The sequence below is a fragment of the Hordeum vulgare genome, chromosome 5H (genome assembly GCF_904849725.1).
Source record: "Hordeum vulgare subsp. vulgare chromosome 5H, MorexV3_pseudomolecules_assembly, whole genome shotgun sequence".
NCBI lineage: Eukaryota > Viridiplantae > Streptophyta > Magnoliopsida > Poales > Poaceae > Hordeum > Hordeum vulgare.
In genome coordinates, this window is record NC_058522.1 from 440,242,495 (window position 1) to 440,254,620 (window position 12,126).

The 12,126-nt window shown below is 44.2% G+C and overlaps 1 protein-coding gene and 1 pseudogene across 1 annotated transcript; both read right to left on the reverse strand.

Annotated features, from left to right (window-relative positions):
• Positions 1–3,260: 3,260 nt before the first annotated feature.
• LOC123397915 lies at positions 3,261–3,968 on the reverse strand (annotated as a pseudogene).
• Positions 3,969–7,195: 3,227 nt separating this feature from the next.
• On the reverse strand, positions 7,196–11,914 carry LOC123397910 (eukaryotic translation initiation factor 3 subunit C-like). Its single transcript, XM_045092430.1, has 4 exons — positions 11,701–11,914; positions 11,118–11,181; positions 9,172–10,986; positions 7,196–8,374 (listed from the first exon to the last, which is right to left on the reverse strand). Exons 2-4 carry the CDS (start codon positions 11,139–11,141, stop codon positions 7,430–7,432), a joined length of 2,784 nt encoding a protein of 927 aa, XP_044948365.1. The 5' UTR covers positions 11,142–11,181; positions 11,701–11,914; the 3' UTR covers positions 7,196–7,429.
• Positions 11,915–12,126: the final 212 nt, after the last annotated feature.

Below are 12,126 nucleotides of genomic sequence, written 5' to 3' on the forward strand. Positions count from 1 at the left end.
GTATTGTTTAGATTAGGGGTTAAGCGAACCAAAATAAAGGTCAGGGGCCTATGCGAACAACCCACCTTTTCAGGGCGGTAAAATGGATTTTTTTTCTTGTTTATTTGTGTTAATTCCCACATGTGAGTAAAAGTGCATTGTTTATATATGTATCTTGAAAGGTTGCTAGTCCCACATGTGAATAGGCATGCATTTATTTATTAACAAAGGTTGTTGGTCTTACATGTGAACTCACCATTACTTCAACCTTTATAAGGAGCGATATGGCTTGTACTGTCCATTAACTAGTCCGTTCGAACGGCCAGCTTCGGTCATCGGCCGTGCGTGTCTTTTCTCGTATTACCCCGCGACCTTTTGGCTGACAGCACTGAACTTAGAGCATCTCTAGCAAACCTTGTAAAAACGCAAACTGTAAAACTGGGATACGGGGTGAAAAAAAGGCATTTGAGGGTCCATTTTAACTACGCCAGAATAGAAACTGTAAAATTGCGGTAAAGAGCTCCTTTTCCGGTCCAGCTGTCGCCGCCCCTTCCTCCAGTCGGTCACGCCGGCTGCGTCCAACACCGTCGGACGCGCCCCGTCGCCTCCGTCGTTAACGACTTGCTCTGTTGCCAGCCGCGTCGGCCGAGCCGTGCCCCTTTACCAGCCGCGTTGGGAGGATCCCGGCGGCCAGGCTGAGGTCATGGGAGGACAAGGCGAGGTCGAGCTCGTCCAATTCAAACCGGCGACGATCGATTGCGGCGTCCAGCGGCCTTTTCCGGCGTGCGTGATGAATTTCAACAAGTTTAGGACGGATTCCGGCAAACTCCGCGGCGGCGTGTTTGCTCCGACGAGGTTTGACCGGTATACGGGGGGCCCTAGAATCGGCCTTCCAACCTTCAAAAATAAGGGTTTCGGCCTTTCAGGTGTGGCTTTACCGTGCCCCTTAAAAGATTTACGGGTTGAACCACTTTTACGGTTTCTGTTCTGCACACTTTTTGCGACCAAAACTGTAAAACGCAAAAAAATTACAGGTTTGACCACTTATACGGGGTCTGCTAGAGATGCTCTTAGGCTTCGATTTGACAAGTAGAAAACTGGAAACTGAAAATTGGACGATATCACATGGCTGCCATTGGCATTCTTGGGTACCAAGAAAAAATAATCCTAAAGTGCATATTGCGAGTGAAATGATCTTTGTACCTTCAAAATTCACCCGTACAAAATCTGAACTGAATCCCTGTGATGGCGCAAGAAAAGAATTCTGAACCGAAGGGAAATGATGTTAGGCTGAAAATTGTGAACTTAATCCATGTCGTTGGTGTGGTTTTAGCTGTATTTTGCTGTTTTCCGTGTGCTGTCAAAAGTCTGCTGCTAGAACTGTGAGGTCAAGGGGAATTTACACATGCACGAACTCTGCGCAAAAACAGAGATAAATACGTGAACATCCATTCTTGCAGAAAACAATCCCAGCGGACTATACGGCGTAAATATCATAGTCTACCAGACAGTAACAAGAGTTGGCTGAACAGGAGTTGCTGCAAAGCCAACGGACAAATACAACATTTCTTCCGCCTGGGACCTCAAGGCCAGCACACGGAAAACAATAAGAAACAGCGGACCAGTTGCGCGTGGACTCCGGTCCAGAAAAATACGGGGCAGCAAGACCACACAAGACCTTTCCGGGTCCCTGCATTGATGGACACCAGATAAGCGGCAGTGCCACTGGTCAATATTGATGCCACCAAACGCAATACACCGCTTAATACGGCTGCTGGCATATATCCCAAGGTGGACCAATGGCTTAGATAATGCTATCATATGCTAGCACGAGCCATATCGGATTTTTGCATCTCTAGCTGATCCCTAAATTTTAGAGGAGTAAATGGACGAGTAAACCTCAATGGAGTATTTTTACTCTAAGTTTGGTCATTTCTACCCAATCCCCTAAATTTAGAGTAAAATTTTGTTTTTGTCAAATACATTTAATTTTCGGCCGCCGAAATAAACGTCTCTGTTATATTACGTTATTAAACGACATGATGGTTACACACTTCACCAATTCTTCGCCAAAGAGAACCGATCCAAAGAAAACTACAAGAAGAATTAGACACTTTAATAGAAACCCAAGTACCCTAACTGATCCCACTAGTTCGTTTAATACTTTCTCAATATCTTCATTGCGCACATTGTGCTTTTCTCTATCGGCTTCTTCAGCTTGCACACTTCATTCTTCTCCGCCTCCACACAATTGGACATTGCGTCGTCTCTAGTCTCAACTCTAGCAAGTAGTGCACAAACATCTAGCAAATTTCTCCCTAACAGCAGATCGATGTATTCTTCTTCTCAATACCAGAACTTGCATCCTTCCTACATACAATTTTGAGCAAACAATAAGTCCCAAATTGCGAAGAATCCTAAGAACAACCACAAAACAGCCACTCACCCCATCATTTTCGCATTTGAAGAACACCCATCCGGGATGTTTCGCGTGCTCGAAACTCAGCGCAGCACCAGCCGCGGGCAGTGGCAGCGGCGAGCCGACGAGCTAGTGCTCAGCCCGAACGATGGTTGGACGTGGCTCTGCCACTGGTAGGTCGATGAGTGAGATCCGAGCGCCGAGAGGAGGACATACCGAGATGCGGCATGGAGTGGTTGAGGGGGCTGCTTGGTTCAGTCCCCTTTGGATCCATCAAAAACGCGTCGACGCCGGCGCCGGCAGCGAGGGGACGTAGATCTACAGATTTAGGTGCCGGCGCCGGGTGGTGGAGACGTGGTGGGTCCTGGGGGGGTGGCTGGCGGAGTAGATCGGCGGGGGGTGGAGGTGAGGCCGAGGGGAGAGGGGACTACTTTTGCTCGGCCGGCTGGGTAGCCGAGTATTAATAGGAGCCCGCGGTGCCGATTTTACTCCTCTATTCGGTTTACGACTTCGGCTAGGTGGCGGGTAGAGGAGTAAATTAAAAAATTTACTCCTCTAACTAGTTTTAGGGGATCGGCTAGAGATGCCCTAAGTAGGAATAGAAAAGAAGGAAGGATACCTATTTCACAGATCCAAGCAAAAATCTTCTATAGTTGGATCAAGTACACAAGTGATGTGGTTTCATGATATATTGACTGAATGCTTTCATCCTCTATGAAATCATAAGTCAATAAGCTCCGGTCAGAACAGGTTGGTAGGTTTCTATGTTGAGCATCCTAGCTGAAGCAGTAATGCATACCATCTTACAGGAACTTACCTTCACAATGGAGACTTTCTAGCTGATCAGCATTGAAGATATCGGTTTTGCTCAAGTTGTTAATCTTTAATCTTTATAGAGGATCCAACAATGCAATTAACTAGCGAATCCCTCTAACGCTTCAGTTGGGACACAGGCAGGGTTAAGAAGCACAGTTGATCTGGCCAGCGGAACTACCAAAGGATATCTCGGTGTGCCATTTCTGCAGGAACAACAGACATATACACATATCAACCACACGCCTTCACACATACATCACCAACTGCTCGTTGAATGACAGAACAGCACCTAGTGGAGAAGCAGGACTGCACGGTGCCGATCGCCGCCACCGGGTACGACGCCGGGGCCTTGTCCGGCTTCTCCTTACCCGGGCTCGTCCCCCGCTCGCTCAGGGCCCTTCGTAGTGACTGCCAAAATCGAAGCTAAGCAGTATGAGATGAAATGCGCAAAGTTGGACATGCGGAGCTTGGTGGAGGGGCCGACCTGCTGAGCCCGAACCCTGCCGCGGCGCTCTGCGGCGGCCTTCTCCACGGCGTCGGCCAGGGAGTCCTCTAGCTCCCGCACCCGCGCGGTCAAGCGGCCGCACTTGCGTTTGTAGAGCAGGCCTGCAGAGAGTAGGTGCGTCGGTGAGGAAGGAGAGGCGAGTGTTTGACACTTGGGTCCACGAGGCTAGGGGAAAGAAGGAGTACCTGCGAAGACGGCGGCCGCCGCCGCCGCCGCGGCGAGGGCGGCGAGGCTCTGCAACCGCGCCATGCCGCGGTGTTTTTTTGTTGCCGAGGACGCCCAGGCCGGTCAAGACATTGGGCGTAGCAGGCTAGCGGCCCAGACCCGAGGAAAAGGGAGTTGGGCCGAACTTACCACAAGTCCACAACAGTGTCAATCCCCTCAAAAAGGAATAGTTTATCTCAAATCCCTCCTAAAAAAATCAATAGTTAAGAGCAACTATATATATCTTATCTTATCTTACCTACTAATAAAGCAAATAGTGCTTCTTCCGTACGTCATCCAAATTGCCCTTAAAGTTGACTAAATTTACTCACCAATGCCACATATAAGTCATAAAAAACGTTTCATACAGAAAAATCTCCGGACTGGGCCGGCCCATGTAGGCACCTCATATATTACGTTCTGAGCGTTGGAAAAAGATGCAACACACCTGTTTGGGCCGGGCCATGCGTGGGCGCCTGTTTTTTTAGTTTAGTTTTTTCTATTTTTCTTTTCAGTTCCATTTTGTTTTTCTACTTTAAATAATTTAAAACTTCAAACAAGTTTTCTCAATTTAAAAAAACTGGGAATTTCAAAATAAAATATTAAAAAAACATTTTTTTTTAGAATACAAAAACTACTCAGGAGTTTTGAAAAATGGTTGCATATAAAAAAGTGTTTAAACTTTGAGAAATTGTCTATAAAATAAAAAAGTCAACGATTTTAAACAAAAGTCCGTGTAAAAATCTTAAATACTGTTCGTGCCTCTGTTTTTAGTCCCATTTTTTATTTTCATTTTTCTGTTCCATTTTTAGTTTAAATAATTTAGAACTTTGAAAAACTTTCGTAATTTATAAAACTGGGAATTTTGAAATAAAAGTTTGAAGAAAAATATAAAATGTTTGTGAATTCAAAAAATGCTCAGGATTTTTGTAAAAATATTCGCATATTCAAAAAAATGTTCATAATTTTGAAAACAATGTTGGTGAAAACAATAAAAGTCCATGATTTTGAAAAAAAAAGTGTGTTATTTTTTGAGTGCAATTGAAAAAAATGTTTGCTAATTAAAAAAATGTTCATGCATTTTAAAAAATGTCCTAAAATTTTAAAGACATAATATGATCAGCACCATTGAAAATTATAATTGTTTTTCTCCCGTTGCAACGCACGGGTCCTTTTGTTAGTATATTATAAAGCACGCACTCCTTCTGGCGTCCGTCGCGGCATTTTTGTAAAAACACCCATGTAGTTTCTTCTAATTAACCCGCGCTGCGTTTTTAAGTGAGGTCGAACCGTTTTTTTCACATTTTACACAAAACCTCCTTACTTTTGTGCTAAATAAACCGCGGTCCAAATTATATTCAGAGCGAATCATTTTTTAATTTTTTTTACGTACACCCCTCACATATGCGTTAATAACGTCGAAGTCCATTCAGAATAAATATGTATTTTCAAATAACAATATCTTTTAAACCGTAAATCCAATTAAAACATGTTATATATGAAACTTGATTAGAAAAATGTGTAGAGTTTGAATATGTTGTTATTTCCGCAAATCCAATTTAAACATGTTATATATGAAACTTGATTAGAAAAATGTGTAGAGTTTGAATATGTTGTTATTTTACATATTAAATATTTCAAAAAATACTATTTCGGATACAATGTTAATCAATATTTGTCTTTATTTCGTACCGACTATTTGTATTGTAACATGTTAACTTAAGCATCAATATTTGAGAAATGTTATAATCTTTAGACATGATATACTTGCACTAGGTTCTTTCTTTGTACATATTTTATAATCTAAGACCTAACATACGTGCCTTTTTTTGACAGTATCCACACGCGTTTTTACCAATGGACTACACTTTTTTTATTTTTTATTTTTCTTCCGTTGCAACGCACGGGCATTTGTGCTATATATCCAAACTAAGGTCATGTTTGTTTCAGAAGTCCCAAAACTTTTTTAGTCTCAACTAAAAAGTCTCTAGTCCCTACCTGTTTGTTTCCATGGACTAAACAGGGACTAGAGATCATTAAATAACATGCAAAAAGACCATGTTATCCCTAGTAATATACTCCTAGAAGTTATTAAATGACATGCTAAAAGTAGGGATAGTGTTAGGAAAAGTTTCAAAAAGAGCCTCTCATAGGGACTTCTTCCTTTAGTCTGAAATACCCCCTTTTAGTCCCTAAAAGTCTCTTCTGTTTGTTTCACATGGGACTAAAAAAAGTCCGTTTTAGTCTAAAGTCCCTGAAAACAAACACCCCCTAGCAGTTCGGTTTGGAGTACCATATCATGTAAGGACAAAAAAAAAGTATAACTAAATCGTCATCCATCCTTTAATCGCCATATATATTGTTTAGGTTACTCCACACGAGCCTCTATATGTGAAGAGAGGGTATGGAGGCCTCGTTTGGAACTTGCTTCAACCCAACTGCCTAATCTCAAGAAAAAAGGCCAACGAATGTGAAAAGTTTTACTGTATATTCTTTCTCCTCGCTCTACGATTGGAATTTGAAATACTGTAGCCACCATATTCAAAAATGTGTCCCTGCCCACCACCTCCTTCCTCCCCAACTGCCCCTTAATGACGTCGTTACGGCCTATAGAAGGTGTAGGTCGATGTCCTCCCATCTCTTCATTATCTTTTCCTCTCTGCAGTGCCTCTCAATCCCATATCGTCTCCCTTCAATTCGTCAATTCCTTGTCAATGGCACAGCAGAAAGAGCCCCATCCCCCCTCATCTTCAGATTACGAATCAAATAGGCTGATGTATTGTAATGTAAGAGAATGAAAGCAACAATAGAGGGGGAAATCAAATTTACAAAAAGAGGTGCTCTCTTTTTTTGTGAAAAAACTTTTCATTCATCAACCAGGAGAATTACTACATAAGGGGAGAAACCCCTCTCGTGCATGACAAAGACACACAGCCATCGTAGACACCCAACCCATAAACAGATTATGTCTAACAAAGTTTTCATCTCTTTTAACATGGGATATCCCATGCATCCGACCCAAATGTAGCATGCGTTTCGTTTCCTCAATGATCCTTGTCTCAATTAGCAGTTTTGAAGATCACTAATAACATTCTCCGTTTCCTCAATGATCCTCTGTCTCAATTAGCAGTTTTGAAGATCACTAATAAGATTCTCCTCTTTTGTGTGTGTGGTTCTACGCTGTCACAACTCAAGCAGCTTGCAGCTATAGAAGATTTAACTAATTCAAAAAATTCTATCATGACATGACCGGAAGAAGATGGCAAAACAACTTGCAGAAACAGGAAAAGTGGAAAATAGTAACTTGATGTCAAATACAGGAGTGAATATGTAGTCCTCGCTCCCATGATACAAGCCAGACAACTATTACTCAAGACTTCTGGGTAAGATTTATGACAGATAACAGAAGCTACAAAAATATAGCAAACGATGACAAGTTCTGAACGGTGCGGAAACAATGCTTCAAGACAACCTTGCTCGGAATTTATCGCAGATCTATCAGACTTCTAATTTCTACCGGGCCTGTTTAGGTTCACCATGCGTCCATTGCCATCCCCTCTAGACGAGGAACCAGACTGGTTGCGAGACCTTCCATCCTGGAACCGAGAACCACCACCATAGCCGCCACGGGAACCCTGGCCACCCCTGTCATTTTGGTACCCACCGCCCTGCCCAGAGCCTCCTCTGCCAGCATAGCCAGACCTCCCACCGCCGCGGCGACCGCCTTGTGACGATACAAAGTTCTCCTGCCACTTTCCCATATTGGACGAGTCTTGATCACCCCTGCGCCTGGGTGGTGCACCCTCAAGGGCACCACCAGTCCTGGCCTCATACGCCCTCTCGTTGCTCTCCACAAGGACAGAGAGCCTATCAGTCATCTGGAAGATCAGTCCCTGCAGCCTGGTTTGATCCACGTTCTGGAATACAATGCACTTTGTTGGCTGGTCCCAGCTTGCATGAAGCTCGTCGTGCATCATCATCTTGCTAACAACACTGTGAGCGTGTGCCTCGCTGAGGTCAAACATAGTAGTGAGCTGATCAAGGCTCAGGGACTCATAGCAAGACGAGTAAGAGAAGAGATAGGTTCTAAGAGCCTCTTCCTTGATTTTAAGCTTCAGCATCTCAAGGATATGCTCCTTGTTCCTCAAAAGTTTCCAGGTATCCAGAGAACTGATGACACTGAAAGCCTTTTCATGGTCACCCTTATTGAGGGCCCTCGTGGCAGCCATTACATGATCCCTCACCGTTTCTGGAGGTCCAACAAAAGTCTGCCTCTCACTCATTTCAAGAAGCCTGCGGAATGTTTTGCTCATAGGCCTCCGCTTGTCATAAGTACTGGAAGCCATATACGGGACCTCAATTAGCATTGCACAGATCAAGTGTGTGGCTTCCAAAAGTTCAAGGTTTATATGCATATGGTAAGGCATCATCCTTCTCCTCTCAAGTCTTTCCTGCAGGAGCAAGTAAATACATCATGAGCAGAAAATATGTATGTTGTATTTCCTTTGTGCACATCATATTAATTAAATTGTATTGCTAAAATGAAGAGTTGAAGCCTGCAAGTCAATTGCAGGAAAACCAAGAGAAAGAGCAGATACTCTTGAAGGACCTTATCTAGATAAATAAAATACCAAAGAAGCTCAAGAAAGGAGAAGGTGTCATTGTAAATGCAACCAGAGATACTTTGTGGAATCTATGCATTAGGCATTTGAACTTTCACACCTAAGAAATACAAGTAAATGAAAGAATATGGCCAGAATGACAGGTTCTTCTATTAGACTAGCTAAGAATTTGCCAAAAAAAAAGACTAGCTAAGATACGCTGATGACTAGCAGTGCCATTTTGCAACTACAAATATTTTCTGTCAGACTAGCTAAGATACGATGATGACAGAGCCAGACAGTGTAGTCGTGACTGATGCCGATGTGCCAGTAAGGCTCAGGTAAATAGTCAGACTCATTTAAATCAACTGGACTCATGGTTCCATTTTGACAGGGCAGCAATACATAACAATACAGCCTACCCCTCAATAACACAATATAAACAACTTAACCTATCCTACCCCTGGGCAGTACCATCCCGTGAGCATGTGTCAAAAACATAAGTGAAAATTATTGCTGATTACATAAATACATGGGTATCTCTTGGGGAAATGGTGCATCCCTGTCAATGTGTCGTGTCATTGTTGCATAGGAAAATAGCTGTCATGTGTGCAGGCATTCACATGAGAGACAAGAGGGAGGCTCACCTGTTCAGGAGTTCTTTCGTGGTACCGACTATACTGGACACCTTGTGCAAGCAATTCCTTCACTCTTCCAGTTGCATATAGCTCAGACAGGCAACCATGAGCATCAGCTATCAAACCAGCCCGGAAGGCGCATAACCCCAGTTGGGCCATGACCCGGTTGTATAAAATCTGAGATGAGATGTCCATAAGTTGAATCCCATCTTGTAAACGACTCATTAAGAGCAAGTCACGAGCAACTGAAAACTCATCAGAGATTGCATAGTTATATATGTGACACAGCATTGCCCGGGCTTTGGTTCTTTCATCTCCATACTTGTAAATTAGAGACATCAGTCCATCCATCAAGACTCTGCCACTCTCTGGGAAAGTAGGCTTCCTAGGTACAACCTCCGGAATCACAATAAAAGGTGGTGGTCCTCTATTGTCATCAGCTGCTTGATGCTCCTCGTTGCCCTCAATATCTCCATCCTCCATGATAACCTCAGTTTGCTCAGCCAGCTTTCTCATTGCATCATATACTTCTTGAGGTTTGTAGTAGACTAGTTCAACACGACGCAATGCAACCTTCGCAGCAGCCTTGTGATTCTCAACCCTTTCCTGGTACTCTTGCACATTCTGTGCAAGCACCAAAAACAAGGGTTCATCTCTAAGCCTCTGAACATAATCTTTGGTATATGGATCACTGCACTGTAAACTCTTAAAAAACTCCGAGTCAATTCTCTCCAGGAATGCAACTAGGTCACCAGTAACATGGATTGTTCCATCATAGTCGGCACCCTTCTGAGTTTCCTTCTCATCAGCCTCCACTGAGTTGTCCACTACAATATTAGGGTACTGTTGCAGAATATCAAGCACGAGAAGCATATTATTAACACACTTCTTCCACACATTGACTGGCATATGACCAAGTAAGCTAGGGTTGACATCAAACTGGGCAGAGATCACATGAAAAAGAATTTCAAGTTTCTGGGCAGGTGTTTTTGCCACCCGTGTCAAAAATGTTAGCTGCTCCACACGTTCAACTCTCCCAGTGCCCTTCTTACCCCTCGATGCGACAATCTCCTTGAGCTTTTTATCAACAATATCCCATGTAATCTCACTCGGGTCCTTCAAGAACTGCTTGTCCATAATCTTATCTTTCTTGCTTAACTTCTTTTCCCAGGCTCCACCATCTTCACTCGGATCGTCATCATTCCCTGAATCGGAGTCAGAGGCCATCTTATCCGGATCCACAACATCGTCACCACTGTCATCATCATCATCATCCACATCCTTATCATCTGCAACATCATCTTCAAAGCTCTCTGGGTTCTCTCTGCACTTCTGGATCAAGTCTTCATACTGCTTGTTATTCTTCTTAAGTTTTTGCTTGACAGCGTTTAGTGCCTTCGCGTTGCTGCTGCTCATCTTCTTCTTGGCTTCCTTGTTTGCAAGAGCCTCAGCAAGGAAGTCCTCCAATAGTACAAGAGTCGTGATATACCCATTTGGAATTTTCGCAGATTCATTGACACGGACAACTTTGTCAAGCTGCTTGTTTAGCTTGTCAAAACACTCTTGCAAGCTAATCCAGTCATTGATCTTCATTGCATTGCGCATCTGGTCGGCAGTAGCTTTCATCTCATCATTGCGCTTGTCCTTCAACGAGCGAATCACGCGGTGGCTCTCAGTATCAGAGTCATCACTGTCTTGTGTATATTTGTTCAGATAACGGTTCTTGGACCCATCGCGTCCCCCATCACCAGCTTCTGATTTCTCGCTATCACTCCCTTGTTCTGACTCGATCTCGTCCACATCCTCCTCAGAGTCACTGTCTCCCTGATGTTGGGTAGAAAAAAGATAAAGGTACTAAGTAATTGCATTTGACGAGGATAACATATATGCATATTACTACGATTATGCAACATAGAATCTGATTTAGCAGCTCGTGCAAGAGAGAAAGCAAGTACCTGTCCCCAAAAACGAGACGCCATGGCTGCTGCTGCTTGTAAATTACCTTCAACTGTCTTCAAGCTATGCAAGTACACAAGTAGGAAAGATATCGTCAATACATACAGAAGGAAGCACGCGGAATATATTTACATCACAGGCAATTAAGCAAGGGGGGAAATATATCGTCGGAACACGCAAATGACACGCTAACAATAAGGTAAAACAATGCTTACGGAATAACTCAGATGAATGAATCAAACCCCTATGAGGAAAAAAATAGCTCATCGAAGGCAGTTAAACAATATCGGCAGAAAATGCAAGTTCGCGTGTATGACAGGGAGCTGGACCTATACACCATAAACATAATAACCCAACTAAACTGAGAAAAAATGTGAGATACGACGAGCAAGGGCGCAACCCAAGCAAGAGACCTCGACCTGACGTTGAGTCGGTGAGATCCCCGGGACTCGGCGCAGCGCTAGCCTGCTCGTCGGCGGCTAGAGCTGAAACCTAGGCCTGATGCGCGGCGAGATTGCTGGTAGGGCGCGGCGGCCTGCAACGTCAAGTCTGGTGGAAAACCAATCAGGTCGGTTAACTTGCCTTGAGTCGCGGCCGTGGAGCGGATGAGGTTCAGATCCAGCGGAGAACGGAGAATTGGAGCGGCGGAGTAGACGGGTGCGGCCGCGCGCTCAGCGGCTGACAGCGGACGTGGATGGAGGGTGTTGAGGGACCGGCGGCGTGCAGAGCGGAGGCGCGGAGGCTGGAGGTGGAGGTGGAGATGGAGAGGCTAGGGTTTGCTTGGAGCACGCTAGGCTTTTGGCAGGCTGGGGTGTTGTGATGCTTGGAGTAATATGGGCTGGGCTTAGGTTCCCTTGAGCGTGGGCCGAAACTCTCTTGCACCGAGCTGCTGAATCAGAGAAAGTAGGGACTTCCCCTAAAAAAAAGTGACCGTGCAGGCTCTCATAAAAATGTGGGACGGCCGTGTATTGACCACAAAGCTGGTCAAACGGGCCGTGCCTGACGGGC

Coding starts and splice junctions, on each gene's coding strand:
- LOC123397910 (XM_045092430.1), bottom strand. CDS start 11,141: ATGGCGTCTCGTTTTTGGGGACAG. Junction 10,987..11,117: donor CGTCTCGTTTTTGGGGACAG/GTACTTGCTTTC, acceptor ACCCAACATCAG/GGAGACAGTGACTCTGAGGA. Junction 8,375..9,171: donor ACGAAAGAACTCCTGAACAG/GTGAGCCTCCCT, acceptor TTGCTCCTGCAG/GAAAGACTTGAGAGGAGAAG.